At 43.9% G+C, this 16,642-nt stretch overlaps 1 protein-coding gene across 5 annotated transcripts in view; it reads left to right on the plus strand.

Moving 5' to 3' along the window:
* The window catches only part of GHR (growth hormone receptor), a 259,239-nt gene that overhangs the window by 117,375 nt on the left and 125,222 nt on the right, over positions 1-16,642 (plus strand). For 4 of the 5 annotated variants that reach the window (XM_045079519.1, XM_045079520.1, XM_004737946.3 and 1 more), the window contains exon 2: positions 3,955-4,035. In XM_045079519.1, the coding sequence (XP_044935454.1) occupies positions 3,966-4,035 (70 nt within the window). In that variant the 5' untranslated portion in view covers positions 3,955-3,965. Of the gene's footprint in view, positions 1-2,538; positions 2,652-3,954; positions 4,036-16,642 lie in introns of all 5 variants that reach the window. The other variant, XM_045079517.1, reaches the window with a different exon arrangement.

A 16,642-nucleotide genomic window follows, 5' to 3' on the forward strand; every position in this document is an offset into this window, starting at 1 on the left:
TCCACTTTGTACATGTGTTACCTATCCTAAAACTTCAGGTGACTTTCTGATTAATGTGAGTTGAACTTCTGGGGCCCCTGAGTGATGCAGTCAGTTGAGCATCCGACTCTTAGTTTTAGCTCAGGTCCTGATCTCGGGGACCTGGGATGGTGGGATCCAGCCTCCGCCACCCCCCGCCCCCCGCCACCAACTCCAAGTTCAGTGGGGAATCTGCTTGGGGATTTCTCTTCCTTCCCCTCTGCTCCTCGCCTCACCTCACGCTAAATTAATTAATTAATCAATTAATCTTTTAAAAAAATATGAATTGAACTGCTGTTTTGGCCTAGTCCTCTCTTACCATCCAATTTCATTCCCCTTTATTCATAAATTCAAACCTTATTCTGTCTCTCCCCTCCAGCGACCACTCTGAACTAATCAGACCAGAGCCATACCCAGGACTTTGGTACCATCTGAGGGTTTACCCATAATGTTAAGTTCACATCCACCCCTCACTATTCCTTACCTATCACAATCTTCTCTGTCGTTTAAATCTAATTTTAAGCCCTTCAGTACAGTGGGTGATTGTCGTGCCCCCCCCCAACCAGCCCACCCACTCTTTATTTCATTTTCAGGTATGCTTCCTCTTTTCCCAATTTGATTTGCCTATCTTGTTTAATTCTTGAGGTAAAAAACCATTATTTTGATTGCTTTGGTATTCTCCCGTGTGCCCTGTACAATTCTAGGAGTTCAACAAATACTTGCTAATTTTAAAAATAAAGAGAATTGAACTAATTGCTTTCTTGGCCCGGAGTTGGTTATAACATGTTGGGAAAAACCTTGTGTTTAATCTCCCATCTCTTCTCATGTGTTTATGTACTGTTTTATAGCCAGGAATAAAAGGCAGTATATCACAGTCCTGACTGTGATTCAGAGGCTCCTCTGCTGGGCAGTTTACAGAATTAAAACTCTCACCAGCTTTTCAACAAACCGGCTCTCCCTTGAGGAAGTTGGGGGGGACGTGGGGGAGGTCAGGCAAAATGCCTCAGGCTTTGAAAGTGGAAATGGCGTGAGTTCCATTATGCAAGAATGGAAGCTTGTCTCCCCCACCCAACCACCACCCCACCCCAAATAAAAAGCTTGCCATGAGACTATCGCCCAAGAATGCATAAATATCAGCAGAAATTTAGAGGTTTTTCCTAGAAAACTATTGCAAACTTAAAAAGCCAGTCGGCCAAGGTATGTGTTTGGTAGATTCCTCTGGACAGTACCTGCCTCTACAGAGAGACTTATATTGGGGAAGGGAACTAATGGGACTTTCTCCTGCTCACATCTGGCACATTATTGACGGACGACCCCGAAGTTTCTTTCATACTGTGTTTTTGGCACGTTGTCCTCTCCTAGGGCAGTTTTCTCCCAGCGAACACCTAGTAAAGAAGGATCCTCTTACCTAGAAGCTGCCATAGGGAGTCCTGCAAAACAGAAGAGGGCAGGTTCCAGTTAAATGAACAGTGTCCATTAGCCCGGCTGTGTGCTGGCCCTGGGACAGATCACTAGGGGACAGCTTTCACAGTCAGCCCCACTGAGCCAGCAGCTGGGGAAGCAGAACTTGGTTTTGAGGAAGCAGTGAGCTCTTCCCAAATCCTGCTCCAGATCGCCATCCTCTTCCCTGCTCCCTAGTTGGAGCTCGAGTTGGGGCAGTTCGCAATGTGGCAATGTGGTGACTGGTTCTCAGCTCCTCTGTGGGAGAATGGCAGTTTTAAATACCTTCTTCTTTGACTGTGGGAGTGTGAAATAGTGTGATTTTAGATTGCTTGAAGATTCTGATTTGTTGGTTTCAGTGTAAGAGATAGATCGCGTGCTTTGGAGCTAGGTTGTGATCATTTGGAAGAGTTGTGAAGTTCATTTGCAGACAGCAGCCTTCAAAAGTTTGGGCATGGGAGGGAGGCAACTCCTATCCGTCGGAAGCAAAATTCACTCGTGTCAGGCATCTGCCAAGTATCTTTGAAATATTTGACGAGGCAACTTCCAAACCAGAGAAAGCAGCCTTCTGAGCAATGCAAATGTATTTATATCTTTATTCAGTTGGGAGGCCAAAAACCCTACATGAGAATTCGAATTCTTTTACGACCTTGATATCCAGAGAGCACGTGCCAAGGGAGGTTTCTCTACCTGACACTACGTGCATTGGGCGATTGCTAGTAAAACTAACACTATGCATACGGCCCAATTCCTCCATGCTTTTCCTACTTTAAAAAAAAAATTTTTTTTAATCAATTTTAGAAGGAAATATCCAGTTACCAACAGGATGGCATTTTCAGCCTTTAGAATATTTATTTTTAGCCTCTTTACGTATTTCTTCGGGAAGCTTCAAGCTTGGATTACACGGCCTATTCACCTACTGATAAAGGATCTAAGGAGAGATGCTCTGAGGTTCACGTTTACAAAGTTGATGAGGATTCAAGGCCATTAGCTCAGAAGAATTTAAAACATGGATGTTACAATAACCATAACCCACATTTGCATGAACTCTCGTAATTGGCCAATTGTGTTCCTGTGCAGGGTCCCGCTCGGTTCTGCTGGTGACCCCAGGAGGCAGTGTTGGAGGCCGTTCCTTACACACTCAGCACACACGTGTGTGTTCAGACACAGGGAGATGCTTAGTTTATGCAGAGGTGGGTATTCTTAGACTTTTTCAAGAACATAAAATCACATGGAACAACAACAACAGAAAAATGATGGGCCCTCTGCTATCTGGAAATGAAAATAAGAAACATCACATTTGATGCCTGTTCAGCATTACTAAGGACTACACCGTTCACTCCAGTACCCACGAGAACAAACGTTCTTGTTCATCACTTTAGCCTGATTAGGGGTAATGAGAAGGGCTGTTTCGTTTTTGTCAAGGATGTGTAACAGTGAAAATGAAGCCGGAGGGAGGCCCTGGTGGAGAGCCCGGGGTGATGTTCAGGTGTGCCCGAGCGATGAGGAAGTCATGTAATGTTATGGAAATCATGCGGCTGAGCTGGAAAGGAGCTGGCATTGGTTGTCAGAGGTAGCCGCAGCCCAAAGGACAGTGTGCTGAGTTCATTTTAAACCAGCCCAGGCTTGTCTCTTCAGAGATCTAGAAGTGGACACCTGGATTATTGGTTCCAAAGAAGCTTATTTCCTCCAGGTAATGGCGTGTGCTGGCCAAGGCACATCTCCCCTGTTCATCAAACTGAAGGGATCCAGGCGTGGCCACACTTGCGATCCCAAATAGCTAGCAAGGCTGCGAACCGACCTTTCTTTGAGTCTGGGGTGGTCACGTTCCTGGGCCTTTCAGAGACCACTCTCCTCCTAGAACAGAGAACCCAGGACACCAGGTGTCCTGAGGAGGCCACCTAGGCAGCACTGATGCTTCTGAGTATGTTGCTTCTCGTCTTCTCCTTTTTGCTGTCTTCTAGCTAAACCACCCCATGATGGCTTGTCAGTGCAGGCTTCAGACGAGTAGTGGAGCTCTTTCATCCACGGGGAAGCGCACTGGAGAAGCCTTACTATTACAATGTGTTCTTGTATTTTTCCTTTTATGGCTTGTCCGGCTCAAGGCCCTGTGCTTGGTGATCCTGCTGACGAGTTTTTCTATTTCCAGATCTAGTTAAAGTGAAGCCGCCTGGCCCTGTTATTGAAGCAGTTGTGTGTGTTGGGGGTGGGGGGGGGTCTTTTGTGGTGAGGTAGTTCTAGGGCTATAGGCCAGGGTGTGAAAATCTCTATCGTGTCCATGCTGTTTCCTAATGCAAGCTCCCCTGGAAGTGGAATTTATGATAAACCTACTGTTTGCCCTCATGAGACTCGGGGCAACAAAAGACGTACCAGGATTCCCTCAAGAACTGGCATGCACGTCCGCTCATTCATGGTTCAGCTAGTTTTTAAATAGTGTGCAGCGATAATGGTCTGCTTTTAGTTGACTGTGTCTGCTTCTTTTTCGTGTGCTTGCAGGTCCTACAGGTATGGATCTCTGGCAGGTGCTGTTGACCTTGGCAGTGGCAGGCTCGAGCAATGCTGTTTCTGGGAGTGAAGGTGAGTTCTTCTTTCCCATTCTCGCCCCCTATGTTTTGAAATAACACTGAACGTTACTTGTTAAATGTAAGTTCTTTGGATGATTTAATTAAATGGGGTGAGTTTTAAGTAACAGCACATGGGAAACTTGTCTTAGCTTTAAAATCATAAGCTAGGAGGACTTTCCCATGGATGTTTTAAGAGGAATGCAATTTCGGCATCTGATGTTTGCACATCGAAAATAAATGCTGCAAACCATGCCGAGGGCATTTATAGTGAAGGCGAGCCAGGTCTCTTGGTCCAGGGAGAGACACTGAAATGGCACTGGAGGGTTGTTATTAACCTAATGATCACTCTGCTCAGCCGTGACTAAGGATATCATCCCCGGTTTCCAGAGCTCAGAATTAAGGTCTCGGAATCAGAGTCTCTGGGAGTGGAAATGGCAGATTTCAAATAAATTTCCCCTTTCACGTTCTGGGTGATTACTGTTTGGCAAAGTTTGAAGGAAGACATAACAGATAATAGTTGAATAATGTACTCAGAACTCATGAGTTCCTGGGCCATCTCTGAATTCTCCTGGCCTTTTTTTATTATGCCATCTTCCTCATGGAGAAGTCTGAGTACATTCAAACATATGTTTCATGGCACAAATAAGAGTAATGAACGGGAATGAGAAGGAGAATTTTTCTGTCCAGAAAGGAAACTGCTTTTAAAGGGGTGGGAGACTTTTATAAAAGATTGTTTTTTTTTTTATATAAGATTTTATTTATTTACTTGACAGACAGAGATCACAAGTAGGCAGAGAGGCAGACAGAGAGACAGGAGGAAACATGGTCCCTGCTGAGCAGAGAGCCCGATGTGGGGCTCGATCCCAGCACCCTGGGATCATGACCTGAGCCGAAGGCAGAGGCTTTAACCCCCAAGCCACCCAGGCGCCCCTAAAAAATTGTCTTGAGTACTTGATTTTTTTTTTCCTTGCTCGGTCATCAACATGAGAAATAAACAGTCTATTTCTCCTGTGCTGTGTCACCACATTCAGTTGTTGCTTTAAGAGTAGCTGATTCTCCTACTCACTGGGCAACTCCTGCTGGAAAACACAGTTTAACCAGCAGAGGTAATGCCTTCAGATGTCCTCCCTGACCTTTGTGCCAAAAATAAATCTGTAGTAGTAAGTTGCTGAGGACAACCAGAGTAAAAAAAAAAAAAAAAAAAAAAGATAAATAAATAAAATAAGAAGGGCAAAATATGTTATTTTATCTTGTAAAGCAATTTAAAAATATTTGTAGAAAAGAAGTCATAATTGTTTGAAATATTTTTGGGTCTCCCTGGTGTTATAATGTCAACATTATGCAAGTGAAACATGGAGAGAATTGCAGGCTCCATTTCAGCAACTTTTCCCATGGCTGGTTTTAGACCCTGGTTCTGAGCCAAAGAATTACAGCTGAGATCCTCGGCTGTTCCAGAGTCATGGTGGTTTAATCTCTACTTTCTTCGTTAAGGTGGCTTTCACTCCAAAGGGCTAGGCTTGAGGAATTTAAAAAACCTGTGAAATGAAAAGTATGGCAGAGGCAATCTTATAGAAAATTAAAAATGTGTCCCCAGCTGCAAGATGAGAGCTCAAGTTACATTTAGACCTAGAGGCTCTGCAAAGAGCATCTATTTTCGCTGCTTTGACATTTTAGCTTTGACATAAACCTTTAACTTCATAAGGAGAATGGAGAAAACAACACCATTAACTGGTTTTCTCTTTGCTTTTTCTTTTGCTTTCTGGTAGTGTTCTGTTGGCTTTGTCTCTTTGGGAGTAGCAGAGATAAGAAAATGCAGTGGCTTACAGCAAACAATTCACATAGCCAGCCAGTACTTAAACACAGTAATTTAGCAAAGGAAAAAAATGTCTTTCTCCTTTTTTTTTTTTTCTTTTCTAAGTTAGTGGGCTAATCCAATTCTTTTGGAATATGTGGCTACTCCAGAGTTCTACCTTAAAATGGCCTAGGATGGTTAAGGATGAGTCTGGTGTTTCGATCAGAAGGTGTGGAGGAACGTGTTTGAACACGAGCATGCACACATATGAGTGTGTTTACCAGTTCTGGCCATTTATCTCATAAGTTCTGCCAAAGTGATCACGTGACATAACACGGCTTGAATCTCAGATGACATTCAGAGGCACTGCGGTTCTTCTTCTGCCAGGTCCGGACTGTAGCCAATTTTTTTTTTTTTTAATGTTCTTTCCCATGTATAAGGCAGACTGAAAATATAGGTAAGGATTTAAAACAAAACAAAACACTCCTGTAGTTTTACCAGGCATTCATTTGAATTCAGTTTGGCCGGGGAAGGAGGTGACAATGCGGAATAAGGGATCTGGAAGGTGTGACCTGGTAGAGTCCCCCGGGAGCTGGGAGAGGATGACAGATCTGTATGCTCAGGGAGGGTTGGCACTTGAAGCCTGGAGCAGGGTTTTTCCTGTTGGGACAGATAAGCCGTTAGAAATATACTGGCCCTGATTGCCCCATGGGCAATTTAATATATACCTAATTAAATTAAATATATGCCTAATTAAATTAATATACACCTAATAAATATACGCCTAATTGCCCCGTGGGCAATTTAATGAGAACCCAACGTCAAACAGTGCACCATGGTGTCAGCCCAAGGGTTGTAATAGGTGCCGTCTCTTTGTCTTCCATCCATAGTGTTAGTCCCCACACCTGCTCCCAATACCGGTGACATCGTCTCAGGGAGAAGTTCTTACTCCCCAATTGGGAATGACCAGCAATGCTTTATTTTCAGAGGGCTTCACAGGGTCAAACTGTCAGCTGATTACATCAGAACTACTGCTCCTGGGATGATGATTTTAGGGAGAAATGTGCATAAAGAGGAGACAGCTATAAATGCTCTTGAGAGGAAGGCCTATTATAAATTGGGTCATACCTCTGTTATATGACCGAGGTCATACCTCGGTCCACAACTGAGCATCCTCTTTGACCTCCCAACCTAACATGGGAGCACACAGGCCCCTGCCCTGAAGAAGTCCAGCCTCGTTGGGACATGAGAAACTTCTAGAAATTAATGAGAAACTCTATAGCTTTAAGGTCTAAATTATGTAATGAATACAGGTGGTCATGATGCTCAGAAAAAGAATATATCAAGGTGGACTGGAATAGTTAATTCACATTCAGTGTACAGATTGATTGATGGATTGATTGATTAACAATTGATTTTAGAGCTTTCTGTTTTCAAAGATTCAACTTAGGGCTACAAGGAAAATAGTGATTCTTCCCTCAAGGAAATTAGCATGAGCTAAGAGATCAGGAATCTACACAAAGAATTACCATAGGAGACAGTGTCCATGAACTATCAAAATAGTGGCCCGAAATCCACTGTTTGGGAGGAGGGAGGTGAGGAGAGTCATCTTCTCCTGTAGTGAATCAGGGAGAACTTCCTGAAGGAAGGCAGGGTTATTTCAGCAGACCTAGAATACTAGGTGAAGACTTTAAAAGGCTGAGAAGAGCAGGTGACTACAGAAAGGACGCATGTGGTAGACGAATAACATGAACAGAAGCTCACAGGTCGAGCTAGGGGGTGTACGCAGAGAATGGCTCGTTCGGTTACTGAGTTTATACTGTGTACAGGCACTGTACTAGGCAACAAGTGGCTCTATTTTACGTATTTGGCATTTGGTAGATATTTTTTTGATCGCTTACTTTGTAGAAAGCATAGAGTTCGTTTGGCCAGAGTATGTTGTACGTGAGCAACTAGATCTGTAATTACTCACTTTGGAGGTCAACTTAGGTTTCTAGATTTGAGTTAAATTATAGAAGGGCCTACAGATGGCAAAGGCTTTGTGGAAAAGGCAGGTCTTGCTGGGCCTTGGAGAGGGAAAGATGGTATTTAGAGAAGAAGAGAAATGAGAGGAGTATGGGCATATCCAGCAAGTCATAGTTCTTTCCAAAGTTGTAGGCCAGGAAGAAGTGCTTATGATGGAACATTATGTGTGTGTGTGTGTGTGTGTATGTGTGTTTGTGTGATATTTACAGATAGCATATATAATATTGTGTGTAATGGCTATCATATGTGTGTGTATATATAGATATACACACACATATATAGATATATACACACACATATATATGGCATGGCTTGCAGGCAGAGCACATAATTAGTATTTTATCACTCCAAAGATTAAAAGGTACTACATCCTTCTGTATCAGTCAAGTTAAAAATTTACACTGGGAATAAGATGCCATGTCCTAAAGGAATCAGGATCCTCAAAATAATGTTGTCTCTATATCTTTGAACATTTTTTATAAACCTATGCAAATATATACAGCACTTTTGGGGTGGGGAGGAACCACCTCTGTTCTTATTGCTAACAGATAGGAAACAATGACCCAGTAGAAGAAACATTATATTTAAAAAAAAAAAAAAAGCCTTACCCCCTTACAGTGAGGTTCCACAGAGCCCTGACAAGTTGCCAAGACATAGAGGATAGATATCAAGCAAGTATTAGAGTCATGGTTATAGTTGGTAAACAGTCAATGGTGTGCCCATTACATGTTTTCAAGGAGGAATAGTTCTAGTGTTCTCTTCATACTGGGAGTGAAGAAAACCACCATAGAGCTTTAGATTGCTGTGGTCTTTACTGTCACCAAGAGCAAGAAGAAACCTTTCAGTCTGTTCTCGTGCCATGGCCTGAATCCATGTACACCAGCAACCCTGTGTCCTGGATCCTTGCGGGATTGCTGACCACTTTGGCCCTGGAGTTCAGCAACACATAGCCGGTCAGGTTGAGGAGCCCCTGGCCTTGTCTTTTGGGATGCTGCCTGTGGAGGGGATGAGCACAGACCTTTGCAGGTGGTGGTGACACAACACGTTCTTTCGTTGGGTTTTTATTGAGCACTTTCCTGGATTCAAGGATGGGTTTTAAATTTATGTTCCTAACTTTAGAGAGCATGTAGTTTATAGAAAATAAGACAGACAAGTCAACATAATTCTGATCCCCTCAGTTTATTACAGAGGTTTAAACAGAGTAATAATACTGTTGGGCTTTCACTTTGGAAAGTATCCCTGTGGTAGGATGAACATGGATTTGAGAGACATGACTGGAGAGGGTGAGGATTATCATAGGTCGATGTAAAGGTGACCGTTGTGAAAAATAGATCACAGGGATGTTGAGACAGAACCATCTGTACATAGAGTTCAGTTCTGTGTGGGTTTTGGACTTCAGGAACCATTGGAGCTTTCTTCATCCATTTCTAAGTTCTCATCTTTGTAGGCAATGTTAGCAATCTCAGCAGTGACTCACTTGTAATACGGCGAAGTCTCAGAACACAGTTCAGCCCCGTACCCATAAAGTGGGCCTTGCAGGGAGCGGTTCTGTCGGGAGACGATGTGCTGAGACGGATGGCAGCCGTGGGCCATTTCCCAGAACTCCTGCCCGTCCTCGCTCAGGTCCCACGGCTGTCTTCCCACCTCTGCAGTGTGGCTGTTGTATGGCTTAGGCTGCTGTGTCCCCGGGCTCCACAGCGGAGCAGAGGCCTGGCTCCTTTCCCGTGTCATCTCTGGACAATCATGACTCAATCCTGAGACCTGGAACGTACCCCCAGATACTGTATCATCACTGGAGTATGTACTTACCTCATGGAGCTCAATAAAATATATGCAGGATAAGCTGACAGCAGCAAAGCTTTTGCGCTGGGCAGAATCTGGGAGGTCGGTGAGGCTTACACATAGCTAAGTGACTCACCCCTGCAAAGCAGCTGGCAGGGTGAGTGATTAGGTTTGTGCCTCAGCTAATTAGTAAATAAGAGGACTAGGACCACCCAAGAATAGCCTGACCTTGAATGTGGAATTCACGCATGCCAGTGACCTCTAGGATACTTCTAGTCTTCCTCCTTGGACCCCAACGCTTTGGGCATGAGCCAGCTCGGCACAATGTCTCCCTGTCACTTTGCTTCAGTGGCCTAAACTGGGGCCCCTATTATGGGGTGTCGACAGGAACGAGGTTGACATGTGGGCACACTGGGTTTTCTGCCTCTGGTCGGAAGCTAACCCAGGTTTGGTTGTGCAGGAGTCCACTCTGACTGGGAGATTGTCCTCCAGGACATGGGACCCAGCATCCCTCAACCACCCAGCACCTTTTCCCTAGAAAACCCTCTTGGGAAGAACCTGTGGTTAGTGGTTTTCTCCTCACTATGAATTTAAGTCAAGGAGTTATTTTGCCAGAGTTAATTCAGTTTAAACCTTCACTTTAATCTCTCTATGGAAAAAAAAAATGTTAGGCATTTCAGAGCCATCAACAAAGGCATCTTTTAAGCCTAACTCCTACTCATTATACCTGCCAGCTTACCCAGATGCTGTGCCTCTAACTTGTCATCAGGCGAACCCCAGCAGCCACAACCCTCACCTTTTGCCCTCCTATTTGTTCTTTTCCAGCAATTGCATGAGTGTTTAAGTAATGCTGTCAACAGTGTCCTTCTCGAACCCAAAGAGACGCTTCCTCGTGATCTGTAATGAGCGGTGTAAAAGCGGTAATGATGTGTAACACAAACACACTTTGAAATCTGATGCAATGACCATACAAAGAGAGGATTCTGGGGTGCCCAGACTGGCAGTTAGGGCACAGACTGCAAGGCCCAGGGGCTTGGAGCCCTTCTACGGTGTCTGCTGCAAATCAGAGTTCTCTCTGGTCCGTATTTTTCAAACCTGTTCGAATGAATCCACAGGCTTTCCCCAGGTGCATCTGTCGGGAATCTCTTTCTGTTTATACAACACCTCGCTGACCTTAATCCTTTACCTTAACTAATGACAGTGTATTCATTACATTTTCTTGGCAGGTTGGCAGGTATTAGAACGTGAATGATGATGTCCCAACCGTGGTGGAAAGGTTTCAGGATGTTGTTAGTAGTAGGATCTCTCCCCAACGGGCTGAACAGAGGGGTGAGAGGAGGAGGTGGACTCAGGGCCTAGGAGAAGTGCTGTTTGCCGTGTGTCCCTCTTCTAAGTGAGGTTGTAATGACATCTGTGTTTCAAGTTGTGTGACGAAGTCTGGATGGAGCTTGAAATGGGCAATGGAATTGTTTTCAAATGACTGGCAAAATGACCCCTGTGTACCTCGTTTAATGAAGTATCATGGATGTAAAACTCACTAAACCTTAATATCCAGGAGGGAAGTTTTGTTCATCCCTGTATCCCCCTCCTCGCACATCCTGTCACATACAGTAGATTTATTTGTGGAGTGAATGAATGAATCAGAATGTAAATTCTGATCTGGGATGTCTCGGTCATAGCCTACAATTGTTACTAGTGCTCTAGTAACAAAGAGCACTTTGTTACTCTTTGTAACATTTTATCTCATTTTAACCAGAGTGGGGGCTGAATTAGGACCTCCTTCCAGTGGGAAAGGTCTGGAAATAGCCGTGTAGCTGTGGAAGCTAGAACTAGTGGCCTCAAGAAGCCCCAAGCATCCCTGTGCCCATGCCTCAGCCCTGATTTGTAGGCTTTCTCTGTGGATGGAATCATCTCGTTGTTCTACTGTATATCTCACATGCCACGAAGGCCAGAACTCGGCTCTGTGCTCTGAAGCCAAAGAGCCAGATGCCCTTCCTGAGCCTTGCCAATCTTTTCCCAGGTAACTGAACTCTGTACCCCATGCACCAGCCACTGGCTAATATGCTACATTGAAAGAACCAGTCACCCCGCACAAACCTCTGACACCACATTATCTGTGCCCCACCTACCTGGTTAAATCACCTCAAATATTGACAGACATAGAGAGGTATCCTGCAGATCCCAAATCCAAGTTTTCTCTGTCCCTTTGGACATTGACCTTTGGATTACGAAAAATCTGATTAGAGATTATATGGAAAGCTGGATCAATTTTCCGAGTTCCTTTCCTTAAATATCAGGTCTTTCAATCTTCCAATGAGAACCCATCTTGAAGTATGAAACCCTCAAAATTAAAATTCAGAGTTATATGGATAAAATACTTAGTTTCTTGATCTCTGAACATGAAAAAACTGGTGTTTTCTGTATTCCCTAACTTTTTAATAAAATCTTGCAAATTTGTGGAATAAGAAATCATGTTTAGAGCATTTGCCTTCTGGATAACCATGTGCTATGTGTAGGAATTAACAGATTCACATCATGGGAGATTGAATTAGTGTTGTTGACCACTCTGTACTTGGGGGAACTTTGGCCTCCCCAAACACAAGAGGCCACTTTTTAAGGAAAGGACCATTTTGTGTTCTTAACATTTAGGACATATCCTCCCTTCTCTACCCAGCACTGACCCAGCTGCTTTCTTGGTTGGAGCAAGAGGCACCATGCTTTTCTTAACAATAGATGATGATGGAAGAATGTGTTGTGATGGGAGCAGGAGAACAGGGAAATGGGCAGGAGTCCGTCCAAGAGCCCTGCTCCACATCAGGGCAGTTCGGCCAGATCTAGCAAGGAGTAGAATGCACTGAAGTCCCCAAGGGGCCATGCTGCGACAGCCCTGGCTGGGCTCACAAACTGGTGTATGACTGTGTCCAGCTGCCCATGTGAGCTGTGCCAGCACCATATTCTCTGGATGTTTGCTCTGAACTTCATGAGCACAGTGGACTAACTCTCCCACCCTTTCTGTCAGCATTAAGCCTGACTTCCTGGAAAGCTCTGATCGAGGAACAGAAGAGCCAGATTGATTTCTGAGCATACCCAGGCTGTATCTGTATGGCAGACTCATGTTTATTTTAGCCATTATGGATGTGAAAGGCAAAAGTGTAGCTACTCTCTCTTCTGCTTGGACTGTCTTGTCTGATTTCCATGGATGGGTGCTAAAAACTTGGGTTCCTGGGTCCGAAAAACTTACCTTAAGGAAAAAAATAGAATACCAAGCACTTTCTTTAACATGAAATGTATCTAAAACAGAACTCTTCCCTGTTGAATGTAGGCGGTGATTTCTCCAACGTGTTCATTGGGAGCGGGTTGCTATGAATCCAGAGTCAGAGCTTCTGAGATGGGGAGAGGCAACCGATGCCTCAAAGCAGAAGGTAGAAGGAAAAGACTGAAACTCCAGGCTGTCATGAGACCGGCTGCCTCCCAGCCCACAGTGGGCATTCAGTTATTTAGTTGGTAGGACCCAGTTGGATTTGCACTTGATTTGGTTATGCAAGATGCCCCTCTGGTGCTGTCATCTTGCCTTGGCTCTCACCTCCTTGAGGGAGCAACAACCAGCCAGAGGCTTAGACTGTGAGAGGGTTGAGGGAGCCTGGGAAGGAGCTCCCTGAGGAAACAAGAGGCTTGTCAGGCAGCCTTGGCTGACACTCAGAGAGCCTGCAGAGGTGCTCGGAGGGGAAGGGTCAATAAGCAAGTCTCCGTACCAGTCCTATCAGACTCCCGTGTCTTTCTTCCCTCCTGATGAAAAGAAGCAGTCCTGGTTGGGATTTCAGAGTATTGATCTTGAACTTTGTCAGAATTGGGTTTGAAATGCAGCTGTGCCATTTATGAGTAACAATGTGTGCCTAAAAGAAGCAGTGCAGTTGCACAAGAAAGTTTGGGAAGCTAATTATAATAATGCCTTCAGGAAACTGCTGAGAAGAGGATTCTAATGTTTAAGGGATTTTCAACAGCAGAACCGATGTTGTAGCGTAGACTTTTATTAAATGAGACACTTCTATAGGGATCATTTTTACAATGAATATTTAGAGGATAAGTTTGTTTAAAAAAAACTGTAGGGCCCTAGTTCTTGTTTTTTTTTTTTTATTAAGGATTTTATTTATTGATTTGACAGAAATCACAAGCAGGCAGAGAGGTAGGCAGAGAGAGAGAGGAGGAAGCAGGCTCCCTGCCGAGCAGAGAGCCCGATGCGGGGCTCGATCCCAGGACCCTGGGACTATGACCCGAGCCGAAGGCGGAGGCTTTAACCCACTGAGCCACCCAGTCACCCCAGTTCTTGTATTTTTAATAAAATTGAATTTGACCAATTCAGCAGGTGGGTCTCTAGTGAGTTGGCTCTGATGCTGGTGGTGATACTGGGAAAGTCAGTTCAGTCCAGTGAGCGCTTCCTGAGCATTTGCTGTGAGGCAGACAATGTCAGGGGGAGTGAGGCCGGGACCCCAGGTTCGTCTGTCGGTGAACTAGGGATGTGGAGACACCAAATTAAAACAAATTCATGGCAATAATTACATATAACCATTTTAGTGGCTTCACATTTTAAAGATTTTATTAATTTATTTGCAAGAAGGGGAAGGGGAGAGAGAGAGCACAAGTGGGGGGAGGAGCAGAGGGAGAGGGACAAGCAGACTCCATGCCGAGCACCGAGCCTGACTTGGGGCTCCATGGGGTGGGGCTCGATGCCACACCCTGAGATCATGACCTGAGCTGAAGTCAAGGGTCAGCTGCCTAACTGACTGAGCCGTCCAGGCGCCCCGAGTGGCTCCAGTTGAAGTACCTCATAGGTATTACCTCAGTTACTCTTCACAGCAATGCTAACAGCAAGTTCCATTATTACCCTCAGGGAAGAACACCAAGAATAATTACCTAATTAGTTTACAGAGGTAATGAGGGCAAACGACACCGCCTCTCGTGTCCCAGGATTCTCCCAGTGGCTAACTAACTGTCATACCTCTGTGGGAATCCCATGTCCTTCCTGGAAGCTGCTGGTTTACCTGATCAGCCTGTGGAAGAATCATAGTTATATTATGTCAAAAAGGCAGGAGGCGATTCCAGGAACTACTTCAGTAAGTCCTTTAGATTCAGGGTCATTACACTTAATGCAGTACTTAGACATCCAATGTTGGACCTCATTACTTCAGATCTAATATAACTTATTTATATAATATATATTATTTATATACTCTTTTTATATAATAAGTGATATAATATACACTTATTTATAATTTGTAATATATAATATAAATTATTTCACATATAATATACATTATATATTTATAAATTGATATAACTTCTGAAGAGGTGGGGGTGGTTTTCTCAAAGCAAATGGGCATCTCTTCCTGAGGCTAAATCAGCAGCCAAAGTTTATGGGGACAGGAACTGCCTCTTCTCCTTTGGGAAAAAGCTCTGTGAAAAGTACCTCCTGGGTCACTGGACCCCTTCTCATCCTGTTATCCGCATGGCTCTCCCCTCATCATTGTAGGGAGGTATAAGGACTGCTTATGAAATCAGCTCTGGGTTTTCTCTTCTGTGTCATTCATGGGTTTTCACGTGTTCTCTATGAATGCAGAAGCTGTCAAAGTGAGAAGGAAGCTGTCTCCGGTCTCCACCAACATGTTTCTGGAGTTATGCTACACACCAGACACTATTATGCTATATATTTTTACCTATTTCTGAATCTACACTTTCTTACCCAAGGTTTTGCCGTTCATGGGATAAGCATGCCCTATTTTGTAGATAGGATTTATGTTGGGTGAACATTGTTCATTTGCCATTTTTCTGAAAGGATTTCTCCCTGTAAGTCCGTAGTGGTGAAACTGAGTTTATAAGAACAAGAGTCTTCAGTTCACTGGAATTTCCTTCTGTGTTCCTTTCTTAGGAGAAAAAGGCAAGGTGTTAAAAAAGAAAAATTGTATCAAGAAACTATTTAAACCAATTTTGGGATGTCTTCTTGGCCATTAGTGATCCCATCTAATGGTGTGATGGGGAAAAAAAACATACACACACACATATTAATCAGCAACCCGGGTCATGAATCTAGTTCTATCAGTAATCGGCTCTGTGGTTCTGGGCAAAAACTCTTAATTTCTTTAAATTCAGTTGCTTGTCTATTAATAGAACTTTCAGAGAAAAAAAAAATCTAATCTGTCCCTTTCAACTCCAAAATTAGGTTTTCTATTATTTCTTAGATATGGATGTGGTACTTTGGAACAGTTTCCCTCCTAACAAGCCCTACCTTCAGTCCTTTGTGATAGACCTTCTTCTTCCAGACTTTTTTTTTTTTTTTTTTTTCATAAGTGGCTAGAGTGCAGGCAAAGCAGGCAGGCTCAGCACATCTGCAGATGGCGGAAAGCTGAAGATGTCTAATGTGCTGAATGACAGACGTGCGCTTCAGAGCATCTTGACAGCCTACAGTAGGGGGCCAGAACTCCCAAGATAAAATTTGATAGGGATAAATGTCAAGTCCTGTGTCTCGGTTTAAGAAACTTAACTTCAGGATTGAAGAACGTGAGATTCCTGGCTTACAGCAAGTCCTTTGTAAAAAAAAAGACTTGGTTATTTAGTTCAATTCCAAGTACAGGTAACTAATCTATTCTGATGTAGCTGCCAAAGGAAGTTCAGGCTGCTTTGTTAGAAACAGGGGGTCTGGGTAGCTGGGTGGCTCAGTCCATTAAGTGTCTGCATTTGGCTTAGGTCATGATCCCAGAGTCCTGGGATTGAGTCCCACTTGGGGCTCCCTGCTCTGTCGGGAGTCTGCTTCTCCCTCTACCCTCCCCCCCCACCCCTGCTCATGATCTCTCATTCTCATTCTCTTTCTCAAATAAATAAATAAAAATTTACAAATAAAAATCTAAAAAAGAAATAGAGGGTCTAGAACAAGGAAAGCACCAGTCCTCTGGATTCTGCACTGGCCACAACATATCTAGAATGATCCGGTGAATTCAGATACAAATATTTCAGAAGAATATTGACAAAC

This window comes from Mustela putorius, unplaced genomic scaffold (genome assembly GCF_011764305.1).
Source record: "Mustela putorius furo isolate JIRA1106 unplaced genomic scaffold, ASM1176430v1.1 tig00000407_pilon_pilon_pilon, whole genome shotgun sequence".
NCBI classification, from domain to species: domain Eukaryota; kingdom Metazoa; phylum Chordata; class Mammalia; order Carnivora; family Mustelidae; genus Mustela; species Mustela putorius.